The sequence below is a fragment of the Physeter macrocephalus genome, chromosome 11, assembly GCF_002837175.3.
Source record: "Physeter macrocephalus isolate SW-GA chromosome 11, ASM283717v5, whole genome shotgun sequence".
Lineage (NCBI taxonomy): Eukaryota > Metazoa > Chordata > Mammalia > Artiodactyla > Physeteridae > Physeter > Physeter macrocephalus.
The window spans coordinates 170,714,952-170,727,563 of record NC_041224.1 but is presented as its reverse complement, the minus strand read 5'-3'; the positions used below and the strand labels follow the sequence as shown (position 1 = coordinate 170,727,563).

Here is a 12,612-nt window from a genome sequence, read left to right as displayed (position 1 = left end):
GCACGAACCCGTGTCCCCTGCATCGGCAGGCGGACTCTCAACCACTGCGCCACCAGGGAAGCCCTAATACTTCCATTTTTATAAGTCTTTTCACTTTTATTTTTTTCCCTTCAGACATTAGTTTTAGTTGGTGAAAAGTATTTACCCCTGCCGTCATCCTTTAATTTGTGTGTGTGTATATGTGAAATGTTTTAAACATTTAAGAATAGACAATAAGGATATTATGAGGGATCTCCGGCCAGGGCAGTGTGAAGAGGTCAGTCAATCCTCCCTGCAGAAAACAAGTATAAAACTAAAATGGTCAGAAACTACCATTTGGAGGCTCCGGTAATTGACCAGTGTTATGCCCTTCCTTAGCTTATGCACAGCTACTTGCACTGTTGACCAATCAGTGCCTTATGATAGAGAGAGAGAGAGAGAGAGAGAGTGCGCTAACCTTTGCTGAGAGCCTACTGTGCCTTGACATCTGCTAGGTGCTTTATGAATACTGTCTCCGTTACGACATCATGATATATTTTTGCTCCCATTTTATAGCTGACAACCTGAAGCTCAGCAAGGTTAAAAACTTGCTTAGGGTCCTGTATTTGTCAGGCTTCTCCAGAGAAACAGAACCAATATAGATATATATATATTTTAACATCTTTATTGGAGTATAATTGCTTTACAATGTTGTGTTAGTTTCTTCTGTATAACAAAGTGAATCAGCTATACGTATACATATATCCCCATAAGCGTCTCTGAGAACCAGTATTTTTAAAGGTCATTATATGTTTAACATAAGCATGACAATGAAGGCAGAAACCATGAAGGATGGGATTAAGTCATCTAAATACATAAAAATGCAAACTGTATGTGTTTCCAAAAATGTTGTGAACAAAATTAAAAGGCAAAAGACAAACTGAGGAAAATATTTGCAACATAAATGGCAATGGAGAAATATCCTCACTATGGAAATAAAGATGGGAAAAGAAAGAGAAATTGAGCATGAAATTGATGCTCCTAAGGATTCTGGCAGAGGTTGCTGCTTGTCCTCTGATGTCCATTCTCTGCTTTCAGAGTAAGAGAACTCCAGATTTTTAGGTAAGTAGGTTCGTGATCGCTCAGAACATAGACTACATCTCCCAGCATCCCTTGCAGCTAGGTGTAGCTGTCAATTTCTATCCTGCTTCCTGAATTGTGGGTGTGGTTGTGGTGTGCCATTTTGGACCAGGTAGAGGAAGGTCTAGAGACTGCCAAGCAACAAGATGGAAGGAGCTTGAATCTCTGGTACCTTAGAGAGCTGCCATACTAGTTAGCCCTAACCACCAACCTACAGAACGTAGTGTAAGAACATATATCATTTTGCCATCAAACATAACTGCTAAGCTATTACTATTAAAAAAAGAAACCACAAACCACCACCCTTCAAAACCCCAAACCAAAAACCACATGAAAAAGAAAGGCTGGATGGAACTTTGGGGGACTCTGGTTATCAGGGAGGAAGAGAAACAGTGGGGTGGGGGTGGCTGGAGAAAATGTAGTCAGACTTACATGGAGAAAAACAAGGTAACAGTCATGGACACAAGAGAGAAGATGGTCTTCAATGGTCAAACACTTCAAAGAGACAAAGGAACAGTTAGAATGGAGTAAAGGGCTTTGTATTTGGCCATGAGATCACTAGGAAACTTAGGGAGCACCATCTTGGGTGACTGTTGGGGACATCGTGAGATTTCAGAGGGTTAAGGCGGGACTAGGTGGTAACTAACACATACTCACTGAGAGGCCTGATGGAGGGAGGAGGAGAGCAGAAGCCGCTAGGGCATCAGGACAACAATTTCCCGCCTTCCAGGGTGGGAGGATCTGTGGAGTGGAGCTGCTGCCCAATACCGTTATTCGGCGTTGGCTGCCATTTTAGTTTTCGGATTGTTTTGGGCCAAGTTTGGACAATGTAAGACGTGAAAGGCTTTATTAGTACTGAGGAAGTAGAAAGAGAAGGTAATGATGGAAAGGCCCAGGGAGTTCTGGAGTGTTCCTGAGGAGCTAAGACGAAGGGCGGGAAGCAGCCTTGTAAGCAGTAAGTCAGGGGTAGCAAGGCTTAGCCAGCTGGAGGCAATGAGGGCTCCAAAACCAGATAGGCTCGGTTTGGGCTTCAATCTGGACTGTTTATTGTCTGTGTGGTTCTGATCTCTCTGGGTCTGTTTCTTCCTCTGCCAGATGGAGAGTTTCCTCTTTGACAGAGTTATTGTGGGGGGTCAAAGGAGAGAGTGTGTGTAGACAGCAGCACAACCATAGACAGTTCATAGTGTCCCCTTCCGCGTTTTGCATTCACTCCTAGAAAGGCACTACAATGTAGTTATTTTTGGACAGTGAAAAAATGAACAACTTAATATTAATCGTCAAAATCTATCATTAGAGTTCTAATTTTGTGAATTTTCCCTCCAATTTGAAGCATTACCTTTTTTTAAAAAAAAAATAGCCCATCTGTCTTCCAACCCACGGCATTGTGAGCAAACTGAGTTTCATTGGAGCCAGGAAAGTCCCATTCAGCAGGTGATAACCTCTTACATTTATACTGCAATTTAGCTTTGCACAGTGGCAGTATCATAGTCAACGAGGTTTATCGGAGGCGCAATTACTGCTGATTGAAAACTTTTCCCTCTACTACAGTTTACATGTCGTAAGTCGTTCTGTAGTTGTGTTTGATTCTGATGCTGGGAGAAGAGGCAGAGGTTGGGATCCTTATTTTGCAACTAAAAACCAACCAACAAACAAAAAACACTTAGGAAAGGAAGTGCTGAGAAACTAACCAGACTCACTTGGTAGTTCATGCTCACAAATCTCATTTTCTTTTTTAAAACAGAGTTGCTAAATCAGGAATGCGATTAAAGCGTGCATTTTGATGTTAGGACAGTTGACAAAGCCTCTCACCCAGTCTTTGTGCAGAAGTTGGGGAAATGTAAGCTGAGTGGAGTGGGTGGCACCCTGAATTAGACAATCAGCAGTGGACCCAAAATGTTGAAGAAAGAAGTGGATCAGTGCCAACCTGGACCAAGTGCTTCGCTCCAGCGCCTGTCCCAGTAAATTTTTTATTGATAACTCTGATAAAGTCACAAAAGTCGAGGTCAACATATCTGAAGTTGTTAAAGCTGGGAGTGATACTTAATACCTTAGATAGGAGAATTCATCTTGAGAAAGATCTTGCGCAATGAACAAAAATTTAATAGGGACGCATGCAAAACCTGTGCTCCCTTAAAAAGAATTTGCAACCCAAGCGTGGGATGGGGGAGATGGTGCAAATCAAGAGCTGATGCAGCCCAGGGAGGAGGAGACAGACCAGGCTGCCGCAAGGTCACGTGACACCGGGGTCACGTGACACCGGGGTCACGTGACACCGGCGGGGCAGGGTTGTGGGTGGTGTTGTTCAGACTGGGGAAGAGGATACCAGCAGGGTCAAGGGGTAGAACTGTTTTCACAAAAAGGAAGTTGGTTGCGTAGAGGAGGGACTAACCCGTGGCTGGTGAGGGGAGAATTAGAATCCATGGAAGGTAGTTCCACATAGGGAAGCAGATTTGGATTCAATGCAAGAAAGAACTTTTCTAGCAATTTGACCTGCTCAACAGTGAGCGGGCCTGTTTTGTCCGTGGAAGTGGATAATTTACCATTTATTAAAGATATTTGGGACAGGAGTGTGTAGGGGTGGGAATTTAGACACAGTGACAATCACGAGGATAAATAACTTTTATTTCATTCCCACAGCTACTCTGAGAGGTAAATAGTATCTCCATTTTGCAGGTGAGGAAACTGAGATGCCTAGAGGTTAAGTGACTTGTCCAAGGTCACCCAACAGGTAAGTGGCAAAATCAACACTCAGAATTTTATTGGAACTCTTATTCACTCCCCTCTTCCAACCCTGCAGTTTTAAGGGCAGTCTCTGGTCCAAGATGGGTCTCTGGACAGTTTTGCTTTCAAGGCTCTCCATTTGCTCATGTAGAGAACAGTCATAGTGATTTCCTCTCCCTCCTTATCCTTCAGAAGGGTTGATAGTATAAGTGAGGTAATGGACTAAGTCATTTAAAACTCTTCCTAGGGACTTCCCTGATGGCACAGTAGTTAAGACTCTGTGCTCCCAATGCAGGGGACCCGGGTTCGATCCCTGGTTGGGGAACTAGATCCCACATGCATGCCACAACTAAGATTGTCCATGCTACAACTAAGGAGCCCACGAGCCACAACTAAGACCCGGCACAACCAAATAAATAATAAATAAATATTTTTTAAAACCCCCCAAAACAAAAAAATCCTCTTCCTTACCCCACCAAAGAGCTCTACACAAATAGAGTATATTATTAAATTAAATTAACCTCATATTTTGAATAGGTACAAAATATGGTACATGGTACACAATTCAAATTATAGCAAAAGGTGAGCAGGGAAGGGCTAATTCTCCTCTCACATCTCTTCCCCAGCCACCGCCTACCCAGTTTCTTTCCTAGGAGACAAACAATGCTAACAGCTTCTCCTGTATCCTTCTGGAGAGGTCTTCTCTATACACATGCAAGCAAGAACTTGTGTATATACTTTATTCTCAAACGGTGGCATGCTTTACACACAGTTCTACAACTTATTGTTACACTTATTAATGTACTAGTTTGATCGATGTGAACTTACCGATATTCTACAATTTTGACCTACAAAATTTATTGGAAGTCTTTCAATACCAGCCCATAAGGAACTCCTTCAGTCTTTTTCTTTTTTAAAATAAAGTGTAACATACATAAGACTTCACAAATCTTAAGTGTACACACCCCTGTGGAACCAGCATCCAGATGAATAATTAGAATATTGCCAGCACCCAGAAGGTCCTTTGTGTCCCCTCCCAGTCACTACCTCATTTTGAATTCTATATCAAAGGTGTCATCCAGTATGTACTCTTATATGTCCACTTTTTTGTACTGGTTGCACAATAGTCTATTTTTGGAAGTCCCTTACTTTAACCCTATCGATGCCTAATTGATGGATGATAAGGCTCTTTACACTCTTTTTGCTATTCCAAGCAATGGGAGCAAGGAATAACCTTGTAAATATAATATATTTAAAAAATATTTTATTATGGGTAATGTACAACACATATAAAGTAAATAGGATAGTATAATGGACACTCAGCTTCAACAACTATCAACATTTTGCCTTTCTCATTGAATGTGTTTTCATAAGTAGGATTCCGTTTACTTACAAAAAAAAATGCCCTTTAAGAAGGCTAAATATGCAGACTTTGGAGTCTCAGAGGTATCAATGAATAGCTGTGTGACCATGGGGAAGTTACCTAACCTCTCTTAACCCCCTCCAATACAATGGAGGTAATAATTCCTACTGCACGGAGTTATCATGAGGAGAAAGGACCTCATCAGTGCTTTCCCAGCTGGAGGTAGGGCTGTGTTGTGGAGCCCAAGGGGAGATGCAGGTGGGGAAGCAGGGGCTTGGACTACTGCCAATCCATTTTCGTCTTTTAAAGAATGGTGTCTTCGGTAAGATTTCATTTGATAAAAAGGGATCTAATGCTTAAAAAAAAAAAGGAAAAGAAAGAAGGAAAAAGAAATAGTGTGAAACCACCAATACAACAAATGTAAAGGACTTAGCAAAGAGCTTTTGTTACTATTATTATCCATCATTCTGCTTTCCCTGACTGTCCTTTTGTCTTTTCAGATCACCTTGTTACTTCTTAAAATCACTTTCAAGCCAAGGGACAGTTTTTTTTTTCAATTAAAAATGTTTGTCCAGCTTTATTGAGATATCATTGACATATAACATTGTGTAAGTTTAAGGTGTACAACATGTTGATTCGGTCCACGGACAATTCTTAAAGCAAGAACAGGCCCCCGAGAAACAGGGGATGAGGGCGGGCCGGGGAGTGTCCTCCCCAAGGTTTGCATTGCACAAGCTGACGTCTTGAATAAGTGTCAGCCAATTTCCATCCTCCTCCTCTTTCCCACCCCCTCAGGCTCCCCACCCCTTCTTCTGGAAAATCGTGAGTCTCCTGCCGCTTACCCCAAGCCTCTGCTTCATTGGGTCTGGTTTCCCAATAAATCAAAAGACTCTAGTCCCTGTCGCTGTGTTTGTCACGAGTTCAAGTTCTTCCTCTCCCAGAGGGGAATAACTTTCATGGGTGTCCCAATGCCACGACCAAGTGCAGATGCTCTGGATCCCCGCCCCCGCCTCAGCCACGACCGCCCAGCCTGGGGACCTCCTCCCCGGGTGGGAAGTAAAGGGTCAACAGGTCCTCCCAGCGCCCCCCCGCCCCGCACCCCACCCTCCTGCACTTGCCCGCCAATCGCCTCCCGTAGAGATGCTGGGAGCCCGAGTGTGGCTGCGCTGCCGCCCGGGAAAGGGCTCTCCTCCCAGCACTGAGCACTTGGTCCTGGCAGACGCCCCAAGATTGTTGTGAGGCGTCTAGCCAGTTGGTGAGTGCTGTAATCTGAACCAGCTGTGTTCAGACTGAGGCCCCATTTGCATTGTTTAACATACTTAGAAAATGAAGTGTTCATTTTTAACATTCCTCCTCCAATTGGTTTAATGCTGAATTACTGAAGAGGGCTAAGCAAAACCAGGTGCTTTCTCTGTCAGCTCTCCAGTGTCTCGGAGGACCCAGACTCTCCCCTTGTCCTCTCCTCGCCTCGCTCGTCCCTCCTGGAATAAAAGTATCGGCGAGCCCCACAGGCCCAGAGGACGCCGAAGTTCAGGAACTGCTCCGAGGGTCCCGCGCTGAGAGCTCTCCATCTTTTCCCCCTTGCTTCTCCTGCCCACGCATCTTGGACATGCCAGGATTAAAAAGGTACGTTCTCTGCTCCGGACTTTTTCCTCCAGGGTCTGGAAACCTTACTGAAAACCCGATGGGTGGAAAATGGCTATGGCCGTGATTCACGCTGTGTCAGGATGTTGGAAAAGGCATTAGCTAGTGATGCAATGATATTGCTAATTGTAAAAAGCTGCGCCTCTGTAATTTCCATCTTGAAGCCTTCTTTTGGGAGTGGGTATTTTATAAGACAGTTTCAGAAGCCAGCATCCGACAGAGGTCGGCAAAAATCTCAGAGCCTGATTCTTTCTTTCTTTTCCGAAAGGACAGCAAATTTGTGTGCCGTTTAAATTTTTTTTTAAAGTTTTTTGTTTTTTTAATTTGAGAGATCAATTCCTAGTTCACTAGCAATTATTTTGCTGCATCGGCTGTTGGACAAGCTAACGGACTAGCTGCACATCCCGGGGCTGGATTTGCTCTATGTCTGTGTGGGATTCTCAAAGGGCATGCGACCCAGAAGTCTCGAGCCAATGAAAAGTGGGGACTGCAGACAGAAATGCATGTAAGCAAACATTTTGATATTCCTTAAGGAAATTGAAGTTCCAGTCAAGTGATCGTTAAAGCTTGAAGAATTTTATCTAGATTACATCTGCAGTTTTTATCAAGCGCACTCTTGAAAACGTAGCTGCTTTAGACAAAGTGTGTGTGTGCGTGCGTGCGTGCGGGCGTGTGTGTGTGTGTGTGTGTGTGTGTGTGTTTGCAGAAAACGAAGCTGTAATCCTGTCTCCCTGGATCGGGGACCAGCACTTCTTTGACAGACAGCCCTGAGATCCGGTTGGTCCCCCACCTCCATCCCCAGGTCCACCCCCGCCCAGCTTTCCTCCCACTTGAGGATGGAGCCCAAAATAGGTGGACCCACCTGCTTTTGAAAGTTCCGGGGACCAGTTATGAGCATCAAAGGATCCCCAAAATTCTTGTAGTTAATTTATTTTGGAGTTTTCTAGAGTTTTTCATGACAAAGTGCAGCTATGGGTGACGCTGTGAGAGCAGCAACGCTTGGATGTTGTCATTTTCGGGAAACCGTCTCAGTTAAGCCTGGAGCTTACTTGGCCCCCAGGCCCCCAGCTGTGGCCCTTGCAGGAGGCCGGGCTTGAGATGGGCTTTCTCAGAGGAGACCTGTCCCAGGACTGCCCTCTAGCCAAAGGGAGTAGGGGAGCAGGGTAGGGGGAGAAATGGGTTAGCATGCCTTTTCCACTAGGTCTTGAAGTCCACTGCGTTCAGTCAGCCTGTCCTGTCTCCAACAAAAACGAGACAGGGTTTTATAACCAACCGAAAGGAAACTTCATATGAAGAAACAGGAAAACGTTGAAATTCATAATATACAGCCTGGAAAATAAATTTGTTATTGTTCTTTCATTCCTTCCAGATATAAATCTGGCTGTTGCGAATATCAAAAAGCCCTGGGATTTGGCTCTGCACTTTATAAGGTCAGAGCTGTCTCCAGTGTTCTAGAATCTGGCTCACGCAGGCACTCAGATGAAAGGAAAACTTGTGGGCTTCCAGGGTCTTTATTCTTTGGATTGAGGACTAGATGAAGGAAGTGGGCTTGCCTCACCCAACACACCACATTAGGGTCCTGTTTCCTCTGGATGTCACCTTAATTCTGGGGCCCTCCAAGTACCCCAGCGTTGCTGATTCATATGAGCCTTCTGTCATGGATTGAGTGAGTTTTGCAGTCTATTGAACACTCTTTTTCTGAAGGGAGGGATTGTAAAGTGAAGGGGTACATTGACAGTTGTCAGGTCACTAAATCCAACCAGGTGCCAGGTCCACTGAATTACTGAAGAAGCCTCTGAGATCACCTCCTCCAGGAAGCCTTCCCTGACCTTCCATTCCCTACCCACAGCCTGGCTCTCCTGGCACTCAGTGGGCATTTCTATCAGTGCCCTAACCAAAGGGTGTAGACATTATTGGTTCATGTGGCTCCCCCACCAGCTCTCCAGGGCAGCATCCGGTTCATAGTTTTGTAGTTTTTCTGCCTACCTAGGGTCCATGCTCGCAGCTAGTAATTACTCAGATAAACCCCTGTTGAACTCAATCATAACAGCACCAAACAGTATCTGTCATTTTGTGGCTGGCTTATTTCACTTAGCATAATGTCCTCAAGGTTCATCCATGTTGTAGCACTTGTCAGAGTGTCTTTCCTTTTTAAGGCTGAATAGTATTCCATTGCATGTATATAACACTTTGTTTATTCATTTGTTGAGGGACACTTGGGTTGCTTCCACCCTTTGGCTATTGTGAATAATGCTGCTATGAACATGGGTGTACAAATATCTCTTTGAGACCCTGTTTTCAATTCTTTTGTATATATACCCAGAAGTGGGATTGCTGGATCATATAGTAGTTCCATTTTTAATTTTTTGAGGAACCTCCAGACTGTTTTCCATAGTGGCTGCACCAACGTACATTCCCACCAACAGTGCACAAGGGTTCCAGTTTCTCCACATCCTCACCAGCTTTTGGCTTTTTTGGTTGTAGCCATCCTGTTGGATGTGAGGTGGTATTGATTTTTTATCTTTAAAGCTAATTGGCGACCACGATTTTGTTGCATAGCAACTTGAGAGTGATGAAAAGTAGAAATCGCAGGTTCAGGGGTTGGTGGCTTATGCAGAAACAAAGTTTACTGACACCTCCTCCTAAGTGTCAGCTGTGCTCCTTCTTGGGGCTGCCCAGGTCCCCGCGTCCTCTCCTCCATCAGGGTCTGTGTGAGGCGCGCTCTGGGAGCACGTGCGTTCCTTCCCCGTGGCACCTCTGTTCCGTGGAACTCACGTGCTTCACGTTTGTACTTTCCTTTCCTCTCATCATCCGAGGGCACGACAGCTCCTTCACACTGTAGTCATTTCAGAATGAAGACATTCAGAACTCAGGCAGGTCCCCTTGTGTCAGGAGTAGAGGCCAAGCAGCTGGTGAATGCATTGTTAATTACCATGGCGGTGGGTGTTAGATTTGTTCTTTGAAGCAGCAAGACCCTTTATTTAAAAAAATGCCACCGAACACATTATCCCAACATATGAACCAGTGGAGGGGGCACGGTTCTGTTTGGGGTGGTTGGGGCATCTGGAGTTTCCCCGGCCTCTCTGGAGCATCGCCCCCCAACCCCCTGCCCAAAGACAAGCACAAGGTGAAGTCATCATTGTAAACACACAGGCAGCGCGAGAGGCACATGTTACCCCAGACCTGGGTCCTGGGAGTATCCTGAGCATTTATATTGACTTCTTGCTCCTCCACAGGATACTCACTGTGACCATTCTGGCTCTCTGTCTTCCAAGTCCTGGGAATGCACAGGTAAGACTTTTATTTTGTTACTTATCAGGAAGTGTGTTAAAAACCAGGGCGGGGGTGTCCAGCCACGCATTGTGTTGTTTACCTAAACCGAGCTCTTCATTGTACAGAGACTAAAGCTGGGGATCAGGGAAGTTGAGACTTGCCCCAGGTGACGTAGTATGTAAGTGGCAGGGCTGGACCTCGGTGTCCTGGTTCCCAATCCAAGACTCTTATAATCAGATCATGCTGCCTCATTTCTGTCCCTTTGGTGGGGCTGGGGGTCTTGACTTAGTGTAAGCGTTAAAAAGTCAAGCGTGTTCTAGTGTTTCTGGGCAGTGGTGCCCCTTCGGTGCCTGCGTGTGGCCCACGTGGGTGTGGGTGTGGCCAACATGCAGTTGTGAGGCATCTCAGCGCCCAACCCGTGAGGACCCACCTCTGGCCCGGACCCCTGGGAGGAGTGTGTAGGGGGAGCTTGGGCTCCTGGTTGGCTGTGCAGAGTAGCCTGCACCATCCCTGACTTTACAAAGTGCCGGTTGTGTCAGCCCTTGAGAAATGTGGACAGATCCCTCCTGCAGAGCTCAGGGCAGCCCCTCTGCATCTCTAGCTCGGAAATGAGAGAATCCCCACCTCTGAGCAGGGCTGAGGGGCCATGTAGTCAAATGGAAATGCACATTCATTTGCATGAACATATAGAAGACATTACAAAGTCACCAACACAGCCTCTCTAACAGTGGGTTACAGCTCAACAGTTCAGAGCCCTGAAATGGAACCAACAAAAATCTCACTAAGTAGACTGATGGTCTCCCAAACTTTCAGGGTATAGGAGGGAAATCTTAGAATTTCAATTCATATATATTTTGATCACACCCTTTAAATGTTTTTTCCCTTCATAGTAAGAATTTTGAAATATATTTCCTTGGAGGTGGAAAGAATCTTGGGAAGAGTACCAAAGACTTTTAGACCTTGGAAGGACCTTGGTGTCCTCTGATCTAGCTCTGTGGTGACAGTTAACATCTAGATCCAGAGAGGGTGCAGGTTATAGTATAGTGTTTATTGCACTATAGGCACTTTACATGCATTAACAATTTAGTCCTTACAACCACTCAGAAATAAGTAGTATCCTCTCCATTTTACACAGGAGGAAACTGAGGCATAGAAAAGTTAGTGAATAGGGGCTAGAGTGAGAATTTGAAGCCGGGCAGTGGACTTGAACCCACACCTGCACTTAGTTGGTGAGCCAGGGCTGCAACTCCAGTCTCTTGGTTTCCTGAACTTTATGGCACCACCTCGTGGCTCATCCGCTCCATTTCTTTTGCCCCAAGGCCCTAAGGTGCCTGAACCCAGTCCCAGGAATGCAGGCTAAATCTATCATCTCCACAAACCAGCGCATATCTCAGGGAAGTTGAACCCCATAAACCATAGGGAAGGCCAGGGAAGGTACCCCCACAGGCAAAACCACACCTCCTTGACTTATTCCTATAACATGTCAGCTCTAGGGGTGATTGTTGAGCCCATGAGATTATTCTAAATGCATGAAGTTGTAACTCAAGTTGCATGTGAAGCCTGCAGCCCTCAGGAACTTTTGAGACCTGGTGGTCTCTGGAAGCATCTCATCTTTGTGTAATTGTCTTCCTGAGGTTAAAATGGAAGAATTTCCCCAATTCTATTTTTCTTAGAAAACTGACTGCATCACTGTGCAGATTTATTTTATACACAGACCTCGTAATCAGGTCGAGGATTTCATAGGGGGCTAAGAATTCATGCCGGGCACTGAAAAGGGGTTAAATAGCACCCAAAGTAAGAGTGTTTGCCCTTAAAAGCAGTCCTATCCTCTCTCAGAAAGGGCTGAGCACAGGGCAAGCCTCACTGGGCAGATCAGATGCGATTAATATTGCTCTTCATGACCAGAGCAGGAAGAACTCCCCATAACCATCTGCTAAAAATGGGCGTTTTGAAGCAATGATGCAGGGGCTTAAAAAGTAATGCTAAAGTGTAAAATGATTGTAAGAAAATACCCAAAAAAGGGACAAATAGAGGTTATAACACAGATGTTGGTATTATAAATGCCTTGTTTCTTTACCCATTTTCCGTACCTCCTGTGATGCAGTTAGAATACTTTTATAGTGAAAGAAAAAAAAAAAGGTAAGTAAGCAAAATGACCTCTCCTGTTTCTCTCTCTCCCTTCCTGCAGCAACAATGCACTAACGGCTTTGACCTGGACCGCTCGTCAGGACAGTGTTTAGGTAGGAGGCCACTGGAGATCCTTCTCTGGGTGGGGTGCAGGGACAGCCGGATCACAGGACCATTTCTGCCTCAGCCGTCATTCAGTATTGTCAAATCTGTATCAGCCTTGCCCATGGAAGAAAACAGTGCCACGGGATGGCTGAAATCAACGACACCCTTCCACTGATCACCTTCTTTGTGCCTGGCACTGGGTAAGCCCTGCGACAGGGCAAAGATGAGGAAGAATTGATCCCCAGCCTCAAGGAGCTCTCCATCTGTATCAGTTTCCTAGG

The 12,612-nt window shown here is 45.2% G+C and overlaps 1 protein-coding gene and 1 pseudogene across 2 annotated transcripts in view; both read left to right on the top strand.

The window, feature by feature from the left end:
• The first annotated feature begins 2,560 nt into the window (after positions 1-2,560).
• LOC129392591 (uncharacterized) lies at positions 2,561-2,690 on the top strand (annotated as a pseudogene).
• A 3,672-nt stretch (positions 2,691-6,362) lies between these two features.
• Positions 6,363-12,612, top strand: part of FBLN5 (fibulin 5) — an 89,539-nt gene continuing 83,289 nt past the window's right edge. Inside the window, exons 1-4 of one of the 2 annotated variants that reach the window (XM_007105047.3) lie at positions 6,363-6,437; positions 6,601-6,808; positions 10,063-10,117; positions 12,288-12,339. In XM_007105047.3, the coding sequence (XP_007105109.1) occupies positions 6,792-6,808; positions 10,063-10,117; positions 12,288-12,339 (124 nt within the window). In that variant the 5' untranslated portion in view covers positions 6,363-6,437; positions 6,601-6,791. Of the gene's footprint in view, positions 6,438-6,600; positions 6,809-6,999; positions 7,332-10,062; positions 10,118-12,287; positions 12,340-12,612 lie in introns of those variants that run through there. The other variant, XM_007105045.2, reaches the window with a different exon arrangement.